Here is a 26,164-nt window from a genome sequence, read left to right on the forward strand (position 1 = left end):
GCATGCCCTTATACCCTTTAATACTCTGGGTCCACCTTCAAGACACTGGGCTGCGGATCAACCGAACCACCACTCCTCTTCCAAGAATCATTTTGACAGGTTCTTTAGGAGGTGCTTCTTCTCTCTCTTTTTTTAACCCATCCTTTTAAACAAAATGGCACCAAAGAAAGACGTGAAGAAGCCTGCTGCTGCCGCTGCTCCTGCCCCAGCCCCTGCCCCCGCACCTGCACCCGCCCCACCCAAAGAAGAAAAAATTGACCTCTCTGCCATTAAGGTAACTGAATGGGTGAGCTGTTTGGTCACTGAAACATCTTTCAACAGAAGGGAACTCTAGAAATTTGCAAAAAGGTATATTTTTTCATTAAGAAAATGGCATTTCTAAGTGAACTGGTAGATTTAGGGAGAAGAGAATCTTGATTAAAAGGCAAATAAACTTTAACATATAATTTCAGTAAAATTGCTATGAGTATGGTATTGCATGTGGAACCTGTGTTTCCTCTGTTTTATTTTTTGTTCTCTAGTTTCCTTTTCCCCCTTAAGTTCTTAAAATTCAACTTATGGATTATGTATGTAAGTGTAAAGATGTTTTACAAATATGTAAACAAATATTTATGTTTGTTTATTTATTTATAAAATCTCTGTGGAAGTGGGATCCCATACTTTAAAGTTATATCAAAAGGAAAGCTTGAATCCATCCACTGATTTCCAAAAGTTTTAAAACAGCTCATGACCCAGTTGCCCTGGATGTACTTATTTGACAGCTGTTTTATTTCATCTGAAAAAGAGAAGATTTTTGCAATTCAAGTTAATTTCCCCTTCAGCTTTGCTTAATAAAATTTAATACAACACTAAATGAGATCTCAGTGCAGACAATTATGCACTCAAGTGTTTCAGTGACTATAACTGTCATCTTGTTTATTTATACACAGGATTTAATTCAGAATGTGTGAGTTGTTTCTAAGTGAAACTAACCCAAAAAATACTGTAAAACTTGTTGGTTATATGGCTTTTAGCTTATGTCTTTGAGCTCTTGCATACTGATCTTGAACTAAGGAGAATGTGATTAACTTGTGTCAACACTTTGCTGTGATCAAAGTTCTCGAATACCAAAAGAGTATCTGCTTTCGGAAAAATGATGCAATGCATGTGCCTGTTGCTTCTCAGAAATGTGCCCCTTCTCCACATTCACTGGGCTTAGGTTGGTCCAAAGGGCAGTTTGAAAATCTTCATCTAAGGAACCCTGCCTTATATGGAAAACTAATGGGCAAAAGTGCCTATATGAGTGCTCTTTTGGCTTAAGTCAGAAGTTCTATAGGTAATAAATCTGAATTTTGCTAACTTAACACTTGCAATGGCAATGCTAACCTATAGATTAGCATTTCATTGACTATTTTACTGTGATTGTATATTTTTAAAGTACCCTTAACATAAATATTCAATTAGATCATCCTTAGATGTATGTGATGGAATTAAATAAATACATAGTTTTTACAGCATCCCAGTTAGACATGAAATTTTACATTTTAAAATAGGAGAAAATTATCACCAACATTTTATTTTGACTTTATAGGTAGCCGAAATCAAATTTTAATAGAATCTAATATTGGTTAGGAACTATTCTGTTGTTGTTGTTGTTGTTGTTGTTAGGAACTATTATTCCTAATGAATATCCACTTAGGAAAAGAAATGCATGTTAGATCTTCCAATAAATGGTTTTCCCCCTTGAGGACTGCATGCATACAGTTCATTAAGACAAAACCAAATCTTTATCTCCAGCAACCCTAGTTAACGTGTCTCTACAGATGGGCGCCGACCACACTGAACAAGTGTGATTGCAGCCACCGCAGGGATCCTGGCTGTCTCTGTTCTTTGAAACTTCACTCTATACTAATGTTGAAGATAAAAATCAATGTCAAAGCTATTCCTCCTTACGTTTATTGTGATTTATAAGACAATACCATCTCTTTGTATCTGGGACTAAAAGAATCTGGAAAGGGGAAAGGTACCTTTATCTTAAGAAGAATCTCCCTAATAAAAACAGGCATGAATATCCTTCCTTGAGAAACTGTATAGAAATAAGTAAATAAATAAAAGTTAAGTTTGGCAGGTAAGAAGACTCCAAGAACAAACAAAACAACAGTTTTTTAAAAAATTTTAATCATTGCTTTTTTACTGTATTTGTACTATTGCCATCTCTCCCTCCACAATCACCGCCCTGTTGTCCATATTTATGAGTCCTTTTTCCTTTTTCTCGATCCCTCTATCTCCTAACTTCCCTCCCCCATTGCTGTCATCCTACTCTCTACCTACGAGTCTGTCTCTATTTTGCTATTTAGTTCAGTTTGTTCATTAGATCCCACATAGGAGTGAAATCTTACGGTATTTGTCTTTCTCTGACTGGCTTATATCATTTAGCATAATGTCCTCCTGGTCCAGCCATGCTGTTGCAAAGGGTAAGATTTCCTTCTCTTTTACAGACAAGTAGTATTCCATTGTGTGAATGGTCCGTAGTTGTTTTATACACTCATCTACTGATGAACAATTGGGCTGCTTCCGTAGCTTGGCAATTGTAAATAACACTGCAATGAACATAGGGGTGCTTATGTTCTTTCAAGTGAGAGTTTTGGGTTTCTTTGGCTATATTCCCAGAATTATTGCTAGGTCAAAAGGCAAATCCACATGAGCTCTGTGGCGCAATGGGTAGAGCTTTGGACTTCTAGTGCTGAAGTGAGCTAAACATCACTTTTTATTAATTTTTTATTGTTGTTCAGATACAGTTGACCCCATTTTTCCCCCATTACTCTCCCCTGCTCTGCCCACCCCCCCCCCACATTCTCCCCCTCCCATTGTACTTGTCCATGGGCCCTTTATACATGTTCCTTGCCTTGTCCCTTCCCCTTCTTTCCCCGTTATCCCCTGCCCACCTCCCCTCTGGTCACTGTCAGTTTGTTGTTTATTTCCATGTCTCTGGTTCTATTTTCTTTGCTTATTTGTTTTGTTGATTAGGTTCCACTTATAGGTAAGATCATACGGTATTTGTCTTTCACCACCTGGCTTATTTCACTTAGCATAACATTCTCCAGTTCCATCCATGCTGATGTGAAGGGTAGGAGCTCCTTCTTTCTTTCTGCTGCATAGTATTCCATTGTGTAAATGTGCCACAGTTTTTTGATCAACTCATTTTACTGATGGGCACTTAGGTTATTTACAGCCTTTGGCTATTATAAATAATGCTGCTATGAACATTGGGATACATAGGTTCTTCTGAACTGGTGTTTCAGGATTCTTAGGGTATAGTCCCAGCATGGAATTGTCAGGTCAAAAGGAAGTTCCATTTTTAGTTTTTTGAGGAAATTTACTACTGTTTACTGCAATGGCTGCACCAGTCTGCATTCCCACCAACAATGTACTAGGGTTCCCTTTTCTCCACAACCTCGCCAGCACTTGCTGTTTGTTGATTTGTTTATGATGGACATTCTGACCAGTGTGAAGTGGTAACTCATACTAATGACTTGTTTATTGTTAGCAGAAAAGTGACAGTTTTCTGAATCATGAAAATTGATTTAGCTTTTCCTATATAGGTTGCATTAAAGCTGGTATGAGCTAGTACTACTAATCAAAGGAAGAAAATCCTTCTGGAGTCTCTGTGAAGATGAGGTCTGTTCCATCCTCACTAGTTCACTGAAGAACAAGAGATGTGATCCTAATGAGGGACACATGTCAAAAATAAGTTAAGTGAATCTAGAAGACACAGAAAGAAATTAGACTTTTTCTTTGATTTAAAGATCCCATTGTTGATCGAGAACAAAACAGAATCAAAACTAATATATTTTTCTAAAGGAATTTCAATGTCTTCAATGATTTCCATTCATTAATATGAAATCAGTACACATTTATAGCATTATAAAAAAGAATGTGATGCAACTTGAAGACATTATAAAATGTAATTTAATCCCACTAGGTGACAAGGCTAATTAAAAGGTACATTAAAACATTTCATGTTATGATGGCTTTAATTACTTAATGATGTTCCTAGGTATGTTACTTCATATAAATTATAAACTCTCTTCAAGAAGAGAAAGTGAACTTTAAAGATATTAAAAAAGCTGTTATATGTGTTCATTAACTTTCTGAAAACTCAATAAAAAACATTTAATTGTATTTTAAACTTTCTTTCATAAATCCTATGATTTAATAATCTATCTGTCCTTTAGACTTTGAGTAATGCTAAAGTTTAAGTGTAACTATCTTTGTGTAGTATTAGAATCATGGTAATATTTAATTCTTCAATATTATTCCCAGCTAATATCTATGTTTCATCTTAAAATATGCCATGTTTAGTAGCCATATATTTTACTCACCACAAACTTGAAACAATCGTGTATGTCATTAATTAATTTTATCAATTTCTTTTTTTCCCAAGAGTGATTATTTTATGAAATGACATTTTTTGTACAAACTAAACAAATGAAATGGAAACTGAGTCAGGAATCTTGGTGAGACTTCAAGTGGTTGTTTTCTTTAAGTCTCGAATCTGTTTAATCAAGTAGTTCTCATCGGTGAACTGCTCATCGTCTGTCCTTTCTTTTTGGAAGCTGCTCAGAAACTCAATGAGTTTGGGTTGATTTTTTAATAGAATCTCCACGATAGGCTGTGTTTTGTGAGGACTGACTACAAACACCTTAAAGACATGAAAGGCTTCAAACTGAATGTTGGGGCGTTTATCTCAAAGGAGGTTCATCATCAATTTGAGGTTCTCTGGCTTCCTGATGTTCTTTGTCATAATGGCAAAGTTATATCTGTCCAGGATCAGTTCACCTAGAATTCTGGTCTCTGGCAAAGGTGGGGCAGAGTGGACTAGAGATGCCGGAGGAGGCTCTGGGAAAGGAGGCCGTGGGAAGAGAACTGAGAGAGCAGCTGGCGGGATCCTGGTGCTGAGTCAATTTCTTAAATGTGCTTTTGAATTTGACTTCCTCCATATCTGTTGGTTCTTTGTTTAGAATAGTTCTTCAGTGTTCCAGCATAAAATCTTTGATATCTGAGGGAATGCTTTTCTGGTGTCTTATCCCCATGAATTTTCTAACAATATCCTTTTCAAAAACACATTTTCCGCTGATATTTGAACATTAAAGTGACGGTCCTGGGTCGCTCTGAGAGCTCTCTGCTTTCACAGAGCTGATATTTCCCAAAATGACTCCAAGACTAAAGGACACTGCCTGACAGAATCTCAGGTGCAGGAATTAAAACCTACCATAAGTGGTATAGCTGGAGGTGCAAACACATACAATTAATACCTGTTGCTCAAAACTACAACCAAGTGAAAAAACAAAAGTAAATAAGAAATGAGATGACCATGTGTTTAGATTTTAAAAGCTGTTCAATGTGTAAGTGCATTTTTTGCATGATGCATGCCTTAGCTTCCATGTCAGCATGGCTGTGAAGTGATGAGACTTTGAATCATGTTTCTTATTATGTTGCCTAAATTTTAATTCTCATTGTATTCATTACTCAATCAGGTCATCTCTGACTAGACTGCAGGCGATATTACAAAAAGTGGCAAAGGTACAGAATGCATTGACAGAAACTCATCAAATAACAAATCTCACAGCAACAACTGACCATATGCTAGGGATGATTTAAAGTTTCAATTTAATGGGTAAGATGGAAATACAGCATTCCCAATAAATACATCTGTTTACTGATGGATAGTGAGTGGAGGCAAATGTATGTATGCATTGTGACACCTGATGTGTTCTGGTCAGGGTACAGGATTGTTTGTGTTAATCTATAAATTCTTTGTCTCATATTTAACAAGGCTAATACAAAACCCAGTCCCACTTAAAAGGATTGCTGGGAAAATCAAGTCAGGCCATGGCCATGAAAGGTTTTAAAAATCATGAAGTTCTTTATAATGTAACAACCATATTTATTATGAATTTACTCTGTGCCCTAGTATCTTATATGACTTCCATAACATTACACTGAGGTTGTTTTAGCTTCATTTTGCAAGAACAGAAACTAAAGAGTCTAAAAGAGGCTCGGTGTCATGCCCATGATAAAATAACTAGTTATGATGAAGCTAGGATTAACCTAGAAGGATAAATCCAGAGTTCACTATGTTAACCATATAATAACCTACCTCCTGTTTATAAAGAGTAAGTTGCTATTTCTAAGAATGTGTAAAGGAGACGTTTCTTGCTCCCAAGCATGTGAGGTACAGTGGTTCTTTTATTACCCTGCACAGCCCAGTGTAGCCGCAAGAGGGAGTGCCAAGCACTCATCCGAGCAAGTTCATCAAGACTTAACCTTGCCAGTTCCCTACTGGCCCGCTCTGCGCACCTCTCCCCTGTCTTAGCGCCTGCAGCTGATAGGTTGGGTGCTCTCTTGTACTGATGGAAGGCGGGATATTAGGAACTAAGAAAGACTCCTAACCACTTTGCTCCAGCTTCCTGTAAAAAGTTGTAAGCAGAACATGTATGTTTTTAAAAGTGTTGTTATGAGAGTAGATTGGTAGCTGCCAGGGGATGGGGTAGAAGTGGAAGAAAAAAATGAAGGTGATCAAAGGATACAAACTTCTGGTTGCAAGAGAATGATTTCTGGGCATCCATTCACAGTATGATGATTTAGTTAACAGCACTGTATTGTATACTTGAAAGCCGCTAAAGTAGTAAATGTTAAAAGTTCTCACTACAAAAAAAAAAAGGTAGCTATGTGAGGTGATGGATGTGTTAATACCTAATAGTGGTAATTATTTCACAATATCAAAACCATCACATATCAGCTCATCACATGTACACTTTAAACTTATACAATGTTATATGTCAGCCATTTTCAAACATTTTATCTCATGACACACAAACTAATTACTAAAATTCTGCAGTACACCAAAAAATATGTATTTTTTGCCAATCTGACAAAAAATTAAGTATAATTTTTATTCATTCACACCATATGGTTATTGTTGTGTTGCCTGTTGTCATTTTTTTATATGACAGTCTGAGGGAAAAGAAGTCAGCATCCCTGACTAAATAATCAGCTATTGCATGTTTTAAGAAATTCTTGCAGCACACTAGACTGCTGCAGCACACCAGTTGAAAATCAGTTATATGTTAATAATATCCCAATAAACCTGGGGAAAAAATCAAACTATACAAAATTATTTCTTAAAATGCTGTTAAATGTAGTGAAACTAATTGAATTTTTTAAATAATTATGTTTTTAATTAAACATACAAATATATTAACCCTGACCTCCAAATTTTACCTTCAGGCTAATATTCTGAGAATGGTATGGGATTTCTATTTACAAATAAGCCACACCATTTAAACTGGAAATCCCAACCACATATTCACTGGGATGGTTTATAGAAATATAGTGCCATGTATATAACAATAAAATCTTCATCTTAACCAGTTTGAGGAAAAGAACACTTAGAGTTGATTTCTAATTAGAAGGAATGGGTGAAACATTTATAAATTGTTTTTAAGTTTTCATCACATAATTGTAAAAGTTTATTTCCTTTTGCTCTTGTCTTTCAATAACACCAATTAATTGTAATACAACTATAATGTCAATCAATTGCAATATTAATCCATTGGTGATGTGAATATAACCTCAGAAGCAAATCAAAAACTATCTGAGACTATCTCTAGGTATCAGCAGCAAGTTACCATGTTCAAACACTAAAACTGTATAAGAAGAGAACAGGTAGAATGGAGTGGGGAACTATCAAAGGGTACTGGTAACACTCTAATATTATATTTTGAATTATATGTGACTGGATAATGTCTTTTTGAAGTAAAATGCAGTTGGGAAAGGAAATAGATGTGTTCACCAATTAATAGTGAGTAGCACTTTGAATTTTAAAGATAATGAAAACTTTGCAAGACAGGAAGATCGTGAAATGACAGTACCGAATTTAGTCTCTTGACATTTTAGTGCTGCAAATGAACCAACCCCCTGGCAAGTTGTCTTTAGAAGTTGGTCCATAATTACCCAGCATTCAGCACCATCTGACTCATGGAAATTGTGGAAAGGATTATATTTAGTCTGCTGATACTACACTTTCTTCTGCTTCTTTTCATACTGAAATACTTTTTGTATGAAAATAGGATCTTTTATAGTTTGTTTCTACATCAAGTTTCTACAGTTTGCTTCTCATCCAAATCAGGATTTGGAGGGCAAAATTATAATATACAAATAGTAATGGCTTCAGTTACACTAGCTATAAGTTAAACTATAATGACGATAAATCCTTGCTATTCTAGTCATAAATTAATAATAGTGAATTGAACTTAGAGAAGGAACTTCTCCTCAAAGATAAAATCACATCATGATCCACTTCATAGTCTTCTTTCCACTGTGGCAACTGGGGTTCTTTAAACCTAGTAAATGCCCAATGGTATACACTCTCTCATGTTTATAAAACATCTGACTCAGCTAAACATGGTGTTATGAAAGTACATTTTGCTGGACTCCCCTTTGTCTACACTACTTCAAAATAATGTTAGTAAGTAAATTTTTAGGCACCTTGCCCTTTTCTTTTAGAAAAAATAGCTGGAGTAGATTCTACTGACAAAAAGATGGAAAACTCACAATACTGTAGAACCATAAAGCGACCCTAGAAATCATTAAATGTAGTAGTTTGTATTTGAGTAAGTTACAATGAAGGCAAGAGAAGTAATTTAATCCAAAAACACATGATTTGTTATAGGAGAGCTGGAAGAAAATTCTGAGGGGTTTAATCCCTGTTTAGTTTTCTTTCCATCATATCTAAAGACCTGAAATCTCTAAAATGGTTAATGGTAATATTCACATATCCCTGTTGTCATGAAAACAACTTATTTCCCCAAAAATTAGGAAAAAACATACTTATAATTTCTTAACAACACACACAACATTTTTCTAATGATCATATCTTAAAAATAAAAAAAGAAAGGAAGAAACAAAAACACAACTTGGATATTCAACAAGTTACATGCAAACAAATACACAAAGTAAAAAATGTACAACTCATAAGAATTTTTATCAACTATTTAAATATAAGAATATTTAAATATAAGAATATTTATCAACTATTAACCATGGGAAAGGTGATGAGAAATCTGAAGTGTTGACTTAGGTCACATTTTAAATTTTTATTAAAATTTACTTAGGTCTCTCTGTGAATTTCTTGGAGGTCTGAATTGGAATGCTTTAATAATTTAGCTTTTGATCTAATTTGTCTGAATTTAGTTGACTAGTCTATTCATCTTCACAGAGAATTATTCATTTCTTCCTCTGTTCAGATCAACTATCCAATATAGCTATCTATTCTCCCCTATATTAGACTATCTGGGCCAGTACTATATTCTTGTTGTTCTTAATTTCTCCTTTCTATACCACAGTACAGTCATCTGCCTAAGTATATCCTTTGTTGAGGTAAAAAAAAAAAATGCAAAAAGATACTTCCTTTAAATTAAGTCAGTTATTCTGAAATACAAGACTCCATTTCAAAATAATACTTCTGCTGGTCTTTTATAGTGATTTCCAGTAACTCTGTGAGTTTGGACTGAAAATTAATAGATTAAGTTTTCCTTAGGGTTTGCATACATCCAGGTCTTTGCCTCTCTGCAGGCATTAAACCAGAGAACCTGCAGCAATGCTTTCTTGATTGAAAGCTGGCCCTGGTTAGATCAACTGCTTTACTCAACTTCACCAGTCATTAGCCCCACTGCAGTGATGATGAAGTTGTTTGAAGGCTGTAGTCCGTGTTCCTCTCTAGGGCATTGTTTCTCAGTATTCAACAACACATATCTCCCAAATCACCGTTAATTATGGTTCTTCTTTTACCAAATTTTTTAGCAGTGTTTTAATATTTATTTTTTATTAAATTTATTGGAATGACATTGGTTAATACTATTAATTCCAGAGCCTGTTTGATTAAATGCATTTTAATATTTTTCCTATAAATAAATTCCTGCTGTATACCAGAGTTTATCTTGTCTTTAATCAGTTAACCAAACCTCATGATTACTATTAGAAAAATGCTTCTCAAAGTGAGAAAAGATTTGTAAATATTGTGACAAAAATCCTTTTTAGTACCAGTACCTTGTATAGTACTACCTACCTACATCCAATACTAAACAGTACATGGCTCATACAAATGTGAAATGTAGTTATTTTACTATCAGTCTGATATAAGCATGTACGCAGAGATGGGAAAAAATAAAACAAATGGAAGGTTTGCACATTAGAAGTCCTGATCATACACATTTACACAAAAACTAAGAAAAGGTTCTTGAAATCTAAAGACACATACATCAATAATTCAAGATAAGCATGCCTACTATGTGTCTGGCAGTTGTAGGTGACTGAAATGTAATAGAACATGAGCTCTTTGAGGGGACTGATGAAATCTCTTCCCTCAGAATAGAATATTTAAGAGGAGGAGCTTATGTTTGAAGAAGGAACATATTATATATGTTCTAATGATATTAACTTAATGAAAATCTGTTGAGCATCTAATATAGGCAAGTGTTTTATAATTATGGGGGATAAAATCAAGAATAAGGCCAGGGGCAGCTCTTCAAAAGAGAGAGGTTGGGGTAAGCCTGATCTGGGTTCACATCATGGACAAAGGTAAATGGCTTTCATAATGACCTGTGCTACCCAGAAGTTTACAGTAGGGAAGGTTAGGCATCATCTTTGAGTGGAAGGAGGGATCTCGGTGAGTAAAAGGTGCTTTCAAGAGGAGGAGATTTTATCAGGACTTTGAAAAACAGTTAATTTCTAAGAAGCAGAGATGAGAGAAGAGCATTCCCGATAGGAAAGATTTAAATCTCATTTTTAAAACAAACTGAATGATGACATAGTAAACTGAGTTCAAGATCAGCTGCCATTTTGTATTCTTCAAAGTCATGTTCAAAGGGCTGGTTACTTCCCCATGGTAACACCAGAACAGATTCCAGAGAAAAGTTTTTGTCATTTGTAAAAGTGTTCCAGAGAATAAACAGCTTTTCCCATTTCTCCTATCAGCACAGCCACTAGGCTTTCTAACTCGTAAACTATAGTTTATTTTCTACACCAGACGGCAGCCTTCGCACTGTTGTTAGTAACTTGCTTAAATGTTTACTTTGACTCTCAATATCTACAGAAAACAATCTAAACTCTCATTCTCTGTGGATAAAAATATAGGAAGAAATAGAGGTAAGTAGTTTGGCAACTGCCCACCTCCTCTATTTTAATAATATTAAACCTTTACATAATACCTAAGTGGTTTGAAATAGCTTATTCATAACATAAATATAACTTTTAAAATGACTTTCTGGTTTATTCAACAGATTTTGTACAAATTGACCATATTTTACCATTATAGAAGGATACACTTCTCTACTTGAAAAAAAATTAAAGGGAGAATTATGTCGGGCAACTTTGATGAATTTATTTTGTATTATTTATATTTATATGCTAGTTCTCAGTATTAATCATAGGCAATTCAAATTTAATGACATAATACATATAATTACAAGACTAAAAAGAACACAAAGAAACATGGCCCGCTCTAAAGGCTTTAATTTTTGCATCAGAATCATGAGGCTTCAAATTACGCAATTATCAAAGATTATAAATTTCCACTTTGACCTCCCATCCATTAACCCTTAATGATTCAAAGCATTTAAATTTTTCTACTAACCCTCTCAAAATGTCAACCTATTTATGAAGATATGTTTACCTGGGTACTACTATTTTAAAAATTATTATATTTTCAATCTTTATTTTGGAACTCAAGACCCTATGAGATTTCTTTCACTACTCATATTCTTTGGACAAAAAGTAATATGCATGTAAATGTTGACTTCTTTGTAAATGCTTGAAGGAAGGCCATAAAGTATACATCTGTCTAGCAAGGGAAACTTCAAGTTTTCTATGACTATTTCCATAAAAACGGTTGCTGAAACAGTACTTAAGTAAGAATTTATTACTAACATTCTTTATGTCTGTGTGCTTTTAAGTGTGTAGGAATGTGACAAACATGTTGTATGAACTTTCGTGGACATACAAAGACCGATCTTTTCCTAGTACCATTTTCTACAGTACCATTCTCGGAAGAGAGTGCCCCCTCTTCTCATGAGAAGCCATTACCAGCCAATCCCTGAGATACCTTTAAAATTCTCAGGCACGGCTTTGCATTCCACAGCCCCTCTTCTGGGTTATTTTGTTTCTCAGTCTGGAGACTGAGCCTTAAAATGTGTGACATGACAGGAACAGAATCAGCACCTTCTGCTAAGAACTTAACACAAAATTTTAAAGTCTCAAATAGGAGGGGAAAATAATGCAAAAAATGATCTATCACCAGATAACAAAACAGTGGTTACGAGAGGGAAAGCGGGAAAGGGGGAGGCGGAAGAGAGTAGAAGGGGTCAAATATACAGCAACAGAAGGAGACTAGACTTTGGGTGGCGAGACCACAATGCAATATACAGATGATGGCATATGGAATTGTACACTTGAACTCATATAATGTTATTTTCCAATGTCACCTCAATACATTTAATTTTTTAAAAAGAACCAGAAATGAAGCTTACTCACACACACGCACACCCACACGCACACGCACACGCACACACACACACACAGAGCGTATCCTCTTTGCTGCCTAGAACTTCAGAAAGTCAAAAAACCTGACTGGCCAACCACCATAAAGATAACAGGGAGAGAGGAAAATACCCACTCCTAGGGTAACTAAGGGAGAATGGTGAAAAACAAAGATCAAAACCATTCCTGGCTTAGGCAAGCTTTATACTTCTTAGAATACAGTTTACAAAATTAAATTAATTGCAGATGTCAAGAACTGAGCAGATCACCATTTGGGTGAACCCTAAGAAACACACAAATGTATGATGTGTTTCAGGTCCTCTGAATGTTGCCACAACAGGCAGTGCTTCAAAGGATGTTCTTTCTGCAGCAGTTGCCATTTGAAACCCCAAACCAGCCCTATCCGATAAGTTTCATTAACACCCAAACTTGCTCACTTGAAGTTTGCAAAGTCCCAAATTCATGGCGAGAAGGGGTGAGCCCAAGCCCCCAGAGAAATCTGAAACTCCCCTGCCACTGAACAAATAAGAAGCTTCTTGAAGGAAGACACCCCAGGAGAACGTCTCAGGAATCAAGACCATAAAAGTACTGACAGGCTTCGGACTCACTATGGATGTCTACTCCAACTTTGTGGTTTCCTAAAAATAGCCCTCAGGGTACAGATTCCTCTCTCTCTTTGCCCTAAGAAAGCTAAGGAACTCTCCAAGGGGAGGGGCCTCTTCTCTCTGAAATCTGATGCTAGCTGTGAGGTCACAGCTTCCCCAGAAATAAAAGGCCACCTCAGCAAGGGTGGCCCCCAAGCAGGGACTGGAGCAGCCCTCAGCTCACTCTTCAGCCTCGCCACTGCATTGCAGCCCCGCGGCTCCATCATGGTGGGTCCTATGAGAAAAGTATTTGTCTTTACAGGAGGAAATGGGGAGTGGATGTTACATTTTGCGGGGGGGAAAGGCAGACAAAAAATAGAACTGGGGAGAGAGTACATTCAATATGAGTCTTTAGAACCTACTTTGGGTTTTTGTTGATGGGGGCTGAGGAAAGAAGAGGTTAATTTGAGCTATTATGCCAGCTGGAAAAATGCAATTTACTCCCAAAAGTAGTATTTTATGTTTCATCAACTTTTGCTATATCACGTAAAGTTTATTATATCTAAATTTAGAATAAAAACCTTGCAACTATAGAAAAATATTACACCTTCAAATGATGACAATCTAATGATGCCAATTTCTAAAGTAAAGTAAACTAATTCCAATGTATTAAGTAAAAATGTGATGGTTAAACAGAAGACTTAAGGTGATCTTTTTAATGCAATGCATCTGTACTTCTTAATACCATGTATATGTATTAGACATATCTTAAATACACCAGATTATTTTTACTCTTCAGGAAGTATTTGACTTGGCATTTGTTAAGTCATCTATTTATTAATTAACAGAGATGTTCCCTAACTATCTTCTGCAAAAGCATTTTATTTTTACTAGATTCAAAGGTATCCTAAGGCAACCTTCTTATTCTATGACACCTACATGACTTCCTAAAAATCTCAGAGGAGAGAGCACTCAATTCTTCTGTCAATGCATTTGAAAGAGTCCTAGTTATTTCTTTCTTTCTCCCTCCCTCTCGCCACTGCAGTCCTTCAGTGCTGATCAGATTGCTGGTAAGTAGATTGACCTTCTCTACTCCACATGTAGGCAGAGCACTGCCTAGTTTCAAAAATATCACTTATCTTCAAGGCATATTAACTATGTGGCTCAACCTGTTAGTGTCCAAGTTACACCTGAGCTCTGAAAAGTAGGCTTACTTTGAGAGCTTACTTTAAAGATGACTCGGGATGAGCTTGGATACACTTTAAAGTCAGGACATTTTGTTTGCTTAAAGTATTCTTTATGGTTAATTTCTTTCTAACAGATCGAGTTCTCTAAGGAACAGCAGGATGGTAAGTTTAAAAGATATTGTTGTTAATATGTGCACACTCCCAAAGATGGCATGCAGGAAAACCACTCCCTTGAGGTTAGCTCTTCCTAATTACCCTCCACTGGTGTTGCCACTTTAAATATAAATGTTCCCAGTCACTCTAACTTCTCTCAACAACCCAAATCTCTTGCTTATAATCAGAGGTTTGAGCAAACAATAAACACTAAAAAATAGGTCCTTACATTCGCTGATGTCTAAGTAAAGCCAATCTGATACGGTAAGCAAAACCATACGTATACCCCCCAAAAGACGTAGATTTTGGGAGGCTAATTTGTTCATCAAATCCTTAAAGACAGATTTGGCAGGACTGAACTGCTCAGTCTGGAAAATAAAATTGATTATGAAACTGCCAATTACCAAATCTACATAATTTCAATGGGCATCGTGATGTGTTGAGAGAAATACCAGGTGAAGTGGATGTAAAATAAAAGTAAATTCAGAGACAAAGAGAGAGGAGTATTTATCATAAAACTTTGGGGAAAAGACAGTAGTTGTCTCCTGATGCATCGTTAGTGATGCAGGGCAAGCTCGCAGGGAAGGGATGGGACGTGCTTGAGGGCCCAAAAAATTAAGGATAGGATCAAAATCTGGTATTAGTTTAAATTAATTAAAAATTTCTTTCATAAAAATAACTCTTAAAACTCAAAAGAATCTGAATACTTTCCCTAACATTTCCATTTTTTTGTCTTTTCAGTCTTGGAATCCAAGAATCCCTTGCCCCACAAAATCATATTTTTTTTCACTAGAAGTATAGCGAGGCATGTTTTATGCAGTGAGAATGTCACATATCACACAAAATGAGATAGAAATACATGTATAGAAGGGAAGGGGAGAAAAAATTAGTTATATGATATATAAATTAGAATCTTGGTCATAATCATAAATATGTATATATTATACAGGTTATGGTATATATGTGTAATAATAAATGTAAGTGATTAATAAGGACCTATTCCAACACTCACTTATCTACCTAAATAATTACACATTTTTCAATGTTTTAGTGCCTAAACTATCTCATGTTCAAACACCAATTAAGAAAAACAAGGATATTTTCTGTAGTACAGACTCACATGTATCCACACCATGGTTGATAGCCTCAAAGAGACAGATTAGATGATTCAATGACTCAGAACTCAATATCATATGAAATTATACTACAAAGGGCTATTTTTTCTTATTGAAACAGGTTGATAGCTCTACTATAATTTGGTTTTTAGTGCATTTTTAACTAGTGATGCTGCTACATTTTCAGCTACTACACCCTAGTCCTATTAAATATCTAATTTACAGTGTCATTTTGACAGCCAAACTATGGTAGGACCAAGCAATAGAAAAATAAAAACCCTTACATGGACAGAAGGAAAGCATTAAAACTATTAAACTATTACTACTAAACCTATTACTCCATATATGAAGTAGGTTTTAGATATAGAATTTTGGTAAACATTGGTGTGGCAGACTGGTTTTCTTTTGTGCCAGGAAAACAAATTTCTTTCAGTACCATTTTAAATTAAATTGAAACCCTACACTTTCAGAAAGGAATGAAGACTTCCTTTGTTTACTTCATGTTTAGTGAACAGTTTTGCTCAAGTGTGCTCTATTTGAATGTAACACAGGTTTGGAGGAAAGAAGAAATAACAACCAGAAAGTTAGAGCATTCCAAAGGTCTCAGTCCTCCTATGCTGTCCAGTAGAGTTTCCACTAGCCACGTGTGGCTATTTAAAAGTAAACTTTAATTAGTTAAAAATAAATACATTTAAAAACCCACTTTCGCATTTGTACTGGTTACCTTTCAGTGCTCAAGAGCTGCAGGTGGCTAGTATCTACATTTTTGGGCATCCCAGATATAGGACATTTCATTCATCACAAAAAGTTCTAGGACAGTGTTGTTCTGGACCAGGGGCTGGCAAATATTTTCTTAAAAGGCCAAATGGTAAATACGTTAGGCCTCATGGGCAAATACAGTCTCAGTAAAAAGAACTCATCTCTGTTGTTGAAGTAGGAAAACAGCCATAGACAATACATACACGAATGGCTGTGTTCCAATCACCTGTAAAAACAGGTAGCCAGCCCCTATGGCAGGAGTTTGCTAACCCCAGTTCTAGACTCTCCAAGATAAAAACTTAAGCCTTACAATTCTGCGGTCAGAAAAACCGTATCTTTCTGGCCTTAGCCTTTAAATTAACAGGAGGGTTAATGTCAGAGAGATTCTATTACAGCCCATAAAATCCTATTTCTATATCAAGCCTCTGACCAGGGTGGTAGTGAACCCTCTGAGCAATTTGTGCATGAAAGCCTGGAGCCAGTAACAAGAATAGTTCAGTTTCACATATCCCTTAGAAAGATGAAAAGTAATATTTGACTAATGACCCTACAGTGCCTGCGGCATGTTTTCAGACGAGGGGAATGATTTTTTTTTATATATAGTCAAACTGCATGGAATATGAGGAGGAAATTTTAGCAAAGAATGGTACATGATCACTATGGTTGACAGTGGGTATGTCTAGTGCAATCTTAGGTTAAGGGATAGAGAGACAGTAAAATAGGGTATTTTGCTGAGTAATCTATCTAGAAGGCATCTTTTGATCCGAGACCACTAACGGCCTGAGAGAAGATTGCTTTCCCCTCTTTCATTCACAAATGATTTTTTTTTATTTATTTTTTCAAATACATTTGTCTCTGCCTACCCCCCCACCACTTTCCCTTGCCCCCGCCCTCCTTCCCTCCCTCAGCTCTTCCCCTTTGATTTTGTCCATGAGTTCTTGCTATTTGTTCCTTGACTTTCCCCTTCCCTTCCTTTTCCCCGCCCCCCCCCCCTTTCCCCTTGTCTCTGTTGATTTCTTTTCCTTTCAGTGTTGCTGGTCTTATTTTCCTTGCATCTTTGTATTGTTGGTTAGGTTCCGCTTATAGGTGAGATCATATGGTATTTGTCTTTTGCCCCCTGGCTTATTTCGCTTAGCATAATGCTCTCCAGTTCCATCCATGCTTCCCCAATGTTCATAGCAGCACAATTTACAGTAGCCAAGTGTTGAAAGCAACCTAAATGCCCATCAGTAGAGGATTGGATCAAAAAATTATGGTACATATACACAATGGAATACTACGCAGCAGAAAGAAAAAAAGAACCACAAATGATTTTTTGAGTGTTGTTAGTATTAACTCCAACAAGTTACTATCAGTATTCCTGGGATCCCCAGGAAATTTCATTTAGTTAAGTTTAGAAGGTTCAGTTAAAGTGTCTTTACCTGCCCCTAATCCATAGTACTACCCCTTTCTGTCTTTTTGGTGTGTACAAGTCTTAATTTTTTATGTAATTTTTTATGTTGATGCAATTCTGAATGGCAAAACCATTCTATCAAAGGAGAATGGCAAAATTTAGGAGAATTAAGGAAGAGAGTGATTGGGATTTTTAAAAAGGCAATTTAAGAATATGTACTTATATACGAACACACATGAGTACAAGTAAAATGGAAATCTGAATGAAATTGATCGAGTCTATCAATGTGAATATCCTGGTTTCCACAATATACAATAATTTTGCAAAATGTTACTATTGGAGGAAACTAGACAGAGTATTTATAAGACATCTCTTTGTACTTTTCCTAAAAATTGCATGTGGCTCTACAATTATCTCCATAAAATGTGTACTTAAATCTAAAGCTAAGGTAGCAACATATTGTTATATGTATTACCTGAAAAGATTACCATAGCAACAGATCCAAACAAATATTCCCCCTTCTGAATTGATTCCTATTAGAATCATGCACTGAAGTGGTTAAATGACCACTTACAGAACTTAGAGATTTTTCTCACCTTTCTAATTTTTTTTCCTGAAAAATGAAGTTACTTCTGAAGAAAACTAGTTAAGGGAAGTATTTAGGAAATTTGTACCTCAAGAGAAGGTACAAATTTGAGAAATTTGGGTTACCTCACAAACACAACCCCATTTGAAAATTTGTTGTCTTGAAATTTGATTAACTTTGTTAATTATATGAGAAATTCTTAAGGCCTCAGAATTTCTTGACCCAGTCCTGCTTCCCAAGCAGATGAAGGAAATATGAGTGACTAAGAGCTCCAATTTCCATATCTGATTAACAATAATATATGACTTGAAATTGGAAATGCTGCTTTAAAATAGCCCCCAAATGAAATGTCAAAAGGGTTTATCAATGATTGTTGGAACTAGAAAAAAGAAGAGTCAAACAATCACAACTTAAGAGGTTGGCAAAAGTTGTAAAACAGTAGAGAGTTTGAACTGGATCTTCAGTAAAATTAGGGTTCATTTATAGGTCTGAGTTAGAAAAAAAACACCCTAATGCTTCTTGCTTCTTGCAGATTTCAAGGAGGCATTTCTACTGTTTGACAGAACAGGTGAATGCAAGATCACCTTAAGCCAGGTTGGGGATGTCCTTCGGGCTCTGGGCACAAATCCCACCAATGCAGAGGTCAAGAAGGTTCTGGGAAACCCCAGCAATGAAGGTAACCTCACGCTTTTCCAATAAGTTAGAAAATATATGGGGGAGGGGAGAGCGTAAGAGAAAGGGAGATGTACTGAGAAACAAGTTCCACAGAATAGGGCTTAATTTGTTTTTGATGGTAAGTGAGCCACCGGCTAGAGTTTCAGTGTTTTCCCTCATGAAGTAAGTTAACCTTCCTTGGAGAATTTGCAACTGTGATAAAATTTCATGCTAATGAAAGGAAATAATATCTAATGCTAACATCATTGTCATCATTTTATCTAATGTTTATAATTTAAAGGTTAATGAAATGAAGTGATATCCAAATCTACATATTTTTTTCCAAACCTGCAAAGGCACAATTACATTTTGATAAAGGTGTTTTGAGTAAATTACAATGGCACAGCTCTGAAGAAGATCTACTGTGATAAAAGCCAGGGAAATGAAACTGATGCTTTCAGGAGACAGAATATACGTGCTGACTTTGCCCACTGGCCTGTCTTTTGACACATTGCTTCTGTGACCATCTTAAAGGAAACTCAATTATATTAATAGAGAAAGACACGATGACATCTAAATAAAAGTACTTTTATTTCCAAAGAATTACAGAAAGACTCAAAAATCTAAGCCAAATCTGCGTTCAGTCACCCAAGTTAAATCATGGGACTAAAGTCAGTGATATATATGGGTGGTGAAATTGCAGAAGTTGTTCGCTTACTACAGAAATCCAGTCTTTAGTCTGGAACAAGAAGAAAATTTTAAATCCCAAAGGTTCATGGCAAAGTATAATGGTCTATTGGAAAATACCACCCTAAAACTAACAAAAAACTAGAGCAAATTGAAGTGTTATCAAGTAGATATGTGGGCTATCTTTACCATAAGGAAAAAAAAAGAGAGAGTAGATAATCTCTATTTTCCTTGATAATTAAAATGACTATGTTCCTTTGTTGCAAAAGAAAAACTTATTTCAAAAAAAAAAAAATCCTAACTCTAAATCAGTCTGCTAGACTATTCCTAACACTTCATTGACTTTGAAGGAAAGTTTCCAGGTAAAGCACTCAAAAAGTAGCTGAGAGCATGAGATAAAGTGAAAGAGCAGTAGGCCAAATCTTCTTTTTTAAGTGCTATTTCTAACTTATTAAACATCCATCTTTAATGGAATTATTAGGTAACTATACATTTATTCAGCATTTCGATTCAATCTTTTTTACTATTACTCAATGTACTAGATTTCTATTCTCTGAGGAAAGGCTAGTAAAAGGAAATTTTGGTTTTAGGGGTACATAACTTTATCCACGTGTATACACCTGGATAGTCAGTATTACACTTTTATTGTGAATATGATTTACCTTGTCAAAATCTACTAAGGAGAATCCCATCATCTGTAGGCCTCTAAGCTGCAAAAAAAGTCAGTAGATCATGAAGCATTTGACATACACCCTTTCCTTATAATCTTCTTTTTTAAAATCACTTAAAATTTTAAGAAATTGAAGGCCTTCCAAAATCTCAGGGCAAAGATGGAATATATATTAAAGTTCAGTTAAGTTTTATTATATTTCTATGCAACTGTTCATTGTATCGGTATAATTTTAGATTGTTTTCCTAGTATTTCCAGAAAATAGTAAATTAACAATACTAATAAAATAGCTAACATTAGGTACCCGGTTGTCTCGGGTACTGTAATGAACTTGTGTCACTTCATTTAATTCTCACACTAACACTATGAAATATTTCTGTTTTAGAAGTAAAGAAATGTAAGCACAAATTGGTCAAGAAATTTGCCCATAATCACATAGTTGTAAATTGTAGATTGGGAATAAAAGTTCAAGCACCAGGGCTCCAGCGCTATTATCTATTACCAAATTTTTGTCATCAGCAATTTACCAACTGAAATTTAAGCTGCATGAAGATTTTTCAGGTCACCTAGAATGAACTTTCAAGTGTAATTTGATACTCAGAGATGGCATATTATGGTAGCCAATAACTCTCCAACTTGCAATTTCTTCCAGAGATGAATGCCAAGAAAATTGAGTTTGAACAATTTCTTCCCATGATGCAAGCTATTTCCAACAACAAGGACCAGGGCACTTATGAAGACTTTGTTGAGGGTCTGCGTGTCTTTGACAAGGAAGGCAATGGCACAGTCATGGGTGCTGAACTCCGTCACGTTCTAGCCACACTAGGTAAGAAGAATTTATTTCATTGGAATTATAGGATAGAATATATAAGAATGAGCATGACTTAGGGAAATCATGTTATAACCAAGAAAGGTAAAGGGAAAGACTACAAAAGAGAAATGAAAAAGAAGTCAAAAGTTAATGACCAATTCAAGTGGCTTCAGTGTCAATGAGTTCATTTGGGGGAAATGATAACAAATTACTGGTAATAAATAAGTAAAGTAAAGCATTGTAGTTCTCATAGGATATAGTTTGCATATTCAGGTACAATATGCATTTAATTCATTCATTCAAAAACACTTATGGACAACCTTCTAAGTGCCAGCAGAATAGGAAGGGCTTGGTTTCTAACCCCCAAGAGCATAGTCATAGTCTCCAGGAGCCCCAGACTGATCACTTAAGGTGTAATTTTGAAAACATTCTCTGCCCTTTTTTCTGAACAAAGAGTTTTGCTTCATCAGGTGAAAAGATGAAAGAGGAAGAAGTGGAAACGCTATTGGCAGGTCAAGAAGACTCTAATGGTTGCATCAACTACGAAGGTACAGGCTCATATGCTCTGGTAGTTACAGCAAATTTTAAATGATTGGATTGATTATGTACTCCTTTTGAACTTAAATTATTTATTTTTCTTTGCCTCCCTTATTGAACATACACATGCAATCAATCAATCAATCAATCAAGCATACAAGACTCTAATTCTAAAAAGATATCTTGTAAAGACGACTGTATGTATGTAAGATTTATTCCAGTGGGTTTTAGCACTCTTGTATACTGCTACACAGCTTAGAATGTGTTTTTACATGTACTTTTTCTCATTAGACTTTCATAATAGCTCTGTAGTGTAGACAGGATTATGTTAGAATAAAATATATTAGAATCTTAAAGTTGCATAGACCTCAAAATCCTTTACATCAATTTTGAAAATGAGAAAAGTGAGGGCCAAAGAGGTTCAGTTGTTAATGAAGGTCACATTTTTACTTGACAAGGATGGTGCTAAAATTTAGTACTCCTTGTTTCGTGTTCTAGCTTAAATGAAAGTCATTTCTACTGACCAATTACCTATTTCCTGCTACCAACTTACAGCAACTTCACCCAGAGGATCTGAAAAGTAACACACTAGAAGATTCAAAATAAAGTTGCATGGTATAATTTATAAATGAAAAATTTTCTAATAAAATTGAGAAACATCTATTCCCCTAAAAGACTGAACTAGCCACATTTCAATGTAGCTGTGTTGATACATTTGATGTAAAAGTAGACTGATGAAATCTAATGACTGGGAGAAAAGTGAGAAAAGAAAAGCAGAGAGGGGAGGTAGGGAGAGGAGAGAGAAAGAGAGGAGAGGAGAGCACAGGAGGAAAAGACAGTACTCAGCCAAGCATACCTTCAGTGACGAGCTTGATTAAACTTCACTTTTTTTCCCATAAACAATGTTTTACATTTGATTATTACCATAAATATATTACATAAAGAAGAATCATTCGATAAATACTGTTTGGACAAATGGATAGTAATCTAGAAAATTAAATCAGATCTGGGCCTCATACCATAATAAATCCCAAATGGGTCAAAAAATTTTGAATGTAAAAACAAAAAGCATAAAATCCATGGAAGAATTAATTTATAAGTTTTGGAGTGGAGAGGCCTTTCCAACACTTACATAAAACCCAGAAGGCATTTGAATTTCTTATAAATTCAACCACATAATATTTTCAAATCTGTAGCTCAAAAGCCACCAGAAGCAGAGTCAAAAGGCAAATAGCAGAACAAAAAACAAAAATTTTTTGCAATTAATATTAGAAAGAGCTTGTTTTCTTAATAAAAAAGCAATTACAAATTAATAGAAACACCACAAACCAATCAAAAAATTAATAAATACATAAACAGACAATTCAGAGAAAAGGAAATAAAATATATATGTATACCATATAATAAGCTAAACTTCATTAATAATAAAGGAAATGCAGATTAATACCACATGAGATACTATTTTTAAATAAGCTGATTGCCCAAGACTAAACGTTTGACCCCGCTTTGGGTTGAGAAGAGTGTGCGGAAAAAGCTGATCTCACACACTCCTGTTAGGAAAGTAAATCATTTAAACCTGTACTTGGTGATATGGTACTATTAATTTGAACAAATCTACTTCAAGGGATGTAGTCTTTAGATATACTGACACTCAAGTGAAACAAATGATACATGGTTATTCATTAGTAGTGTTGTTTGTGATAGCCAAATATTTGAACAACTTAATGTCGATAATGTTCAATGTATGAAATAGATTCTGGTACATGTACACAATGAAATACCCTACAGCCCTAACAAATGAGTCTTGTTTACAATTATGGTAATATCTTCAATATATATTACGAAGTGAGGAACACTAGTGTAAGAGTATGCCACAATTTGTATAAAAAAATTTAGAAACATATATTGGTATTATCATGTACAGACATAATAGCTCCATCAACTTAGTTATAAAGAGAGAAACAGGACAGCTGTAGACAATGGTGAGGAACATTTTTTTGTTGTTGTTATACACTCATACTTTAAAGAAGAAAAATTTAATCATGTGAATGTACCATTCCCCACCCCCCACTCCCACAGTCAACGACTTACTCAGAAATTAAGTTTACAAAATCAGAGGAAAGGCCATAAATCCAGTAATACGTATAGTGGGCTATACAGAGCATAAAAAAATAAATTCCAGTGTTATAGCTAAAAATAATTAGGACTAAGAGAACTTGCAAAACCTCTCTTTTATTAGATTTGACCATTTTCTAACTCTAAACTATCTGTATTGACAGCTTTTGTCAAGCATATCATGTCTATCTAAATGGAACTCTCAAGGTATGTATGTTTTCTCTTTATTATTAAGACCTTCTTGATATTATTTGTTTTTTAATTTAACAACTTCACATTATATTCTATAGATATGATTAGTATTAGCTCTTAAAAGTTATTTATATTAACCAGGAAACTTGAACTCCTTGAAATGAGTTATTTAGAAATAGAGCGTTTTGTATAAGTTTGTAAGCAAAAACTTCTGAGGTTTTTCCTTCCAACTACAATCCGTATCTTTGACTGCACTCTAAGTATACAGTGGAGATTCAACAAGGTAGATACGAGTTGATTAACTCAGTAGGAACATAATGCTAATAAAAGAATGGGCCTAATTTTTTTCAATAACACATGTCATTTTTAACAATTACTGCTCTAGAAAACCATGTTATCACAACCAAAGTTAAGCACTTGCAACCAGGTTCTTACAACGAGGAAATATATTACCTTGGAAGTGCTCATTCATTTGTGCTTCTTCTTCTTTTGTGCTTCACATTATTTCCTTCCCAGTTTTCTTTCTGAAAACATGCAAGCAAAATCTAACTCTTTCTCTTTTCCTTTACAGATCAAGAATTGTTTAGAAAGACTGGCTGGAAACTTATTTTATAACACCCATGTCCAGATCCGTTCACCATCATTCAGAAAAACAAAACAATGTGGACTGTTCTAGAATGAAGGACTCCTTGAATTTTTTTATACCTTATGTTTCCCTCTATGTCCTGCTCATACCACACAAACCAAGTGTCTCCTGTTCTAGACAAGGATAAAAGTCTGGCAATCCCAAACCCAAGCACCACTCTTTATTCTCTGCCATGGGTCAATGAACATTCTTAAATTAATAAGTCAATAAATAATTTTGGTCAGTCTGTAATATTCAAGTTGCATTGTGTTTTTGTCTTCTTGATTAGAAAACATAATATTTAAAATCTCATTTTTTGTTCATGCGTAGAATATTGATGCATTACAGGAATGAATCGCTACAGCCTACATAGCAATAACAAAATGAATAATAATGATAATCATATATTATTGAAAAAGTGAAATGGAGAACTGAGGAAATTCAGAGGATCAGAGATGTTTTAATAAAAACTATCCAGGAAACTTACGATGAAAGCAGGTTTTTTCAATTTTGTGTAAATCATTTTATTCGTGGTATGATCCATTTCGTATCTAGTGATAAGCTAGACTATTAGAAAATTCTAATAAGCTCTGGTCCTTCTCACTGAATGTCTTCAAGGATAAAATTTAAAGTGACCTTTCAGCTGTTACTTAAAAAAAAACCTCTTGGGGATAAGATTGTTATTCAAGAACATGTCTATTAATAGTCTCTCTCCTGCTATGATCCGCTCTGCTTTGCAATATCCACGTCCCAAAATCTTTGTTCAACTTGTTAATACATGTCCTAAATGGTAAGACTCATTGCTAGAAAAGTTCATAGTGTAAACTTACTTTATCATATCACAATGCTATCATGTATCACTTTTATTTTAAAATCTTTTTATGGTTGTTCAATTACAGTTGTCCCCATGTTTCCCCATTGCTCTCCCCCCGCTGCCCCAACTCAACACTCAGCCTCCCCACCACCCCGTCACCCTTGTCCGTGGGTCCTTTACACGTGTTCCTTGACTTGATCCTTCCCCTTCTTTCCCTCATTATCCCCCTCCCTTCTCCCCTCTGGTCACTATTAGTTTGTTCTTTTTTTCCATGTCTCCAGTTCTATTTTGCTTGCTTGTTTGTTCTATTGATTAGGTTAGAACAAAGGCAGAATTTGTAAGTTCATAGTTGGCTATTTAGAAGAGATGAAGGGATAGTTCCCCTACTCTCTAAAAATATATTTGTAATAGATGGGCTTATAAAATCTTTAAAAAGTACCTTCCTGGCTAGACATTTTTGGAAGCTGAAACAACTTATTCCTGATGTTGGGTGCTTCATATCAACATGCTATTTCTACTTTTAGCAAAAGTCACTCAGATTCCAGTAGCCAACAGCTTCAACTTTGACTTACGCTTTTGTAGCCAAAATGATGTCAGGACATTATAGTCACTCATAAGGAAAATTCACTATGGCCTCCAAGATCTTTAAGACCAAGTTTACTTAAAACCAGAGACTAGAAATTTCACACAGCGCTGTCCAACAGAA

General features: G+C 35.3%; 1 protein-coding gene across 2 annotated transcripts; it reads left to right on the forward strand.

Annotated features, from left to right (window-relative positions):
• On the forward strand, window positions 1-24,903 carry MYL1 (myosin light chain 1). Of its 2 annotated transcripts, none has more exons than XM_054585706.1 (7): window positions 1-274; window positions 14,482-14,509; window positions 18,886-19,029; window positions 21,017-21,190; window positions 21,646-21,723; window positions 23,992-24,034; window positions 24,591-24,903. In XM_054585706.1, exons 1-6 carry the CDS (start codon window positions 155-157, stop codon window positions 24,018-24,020), a joined length of 573 nt encoding a protein of 190 aa, XP_054441681.1. In that variant the 5' UTR covers window positions 1-154; the 3' UTR covers window positions 24,021-24,034; window positions 24,591-24,903. The 2 variants fall into 2 exon arrangements, with proteins under 2 accessions (XP_054441681.1, XP_054441682.1); XM_054585707.1 differs by lacking the exons at window positions 1-274; window positions 14,482-14,509 and adding exons at window positions 13,087-13,448; window positions 14,206-14,230.
• Window positions 24,904-26,164: the final 1,261 nt, after the last annotated feature.

Source organism: Pteronotus mesoamericanus, unplaced genomic scaffold (genome assembly GCF_021234165.1).
Source record: "Pteronotus mesoamericanus isolate MK-2021 breed Mesoamerican mustached bat unplaced genomic scaffold, CSHL_Meso_final contig_90, whole genome shotgun sequence".
Taxonomy (NCBI): domain Eukaryota; kingdom Metazoa; phylum Chordata; class Mammalia; order Chiroptera; family Mormoopidae; genus Pteronotus; species Pteronotus mesoamericanus.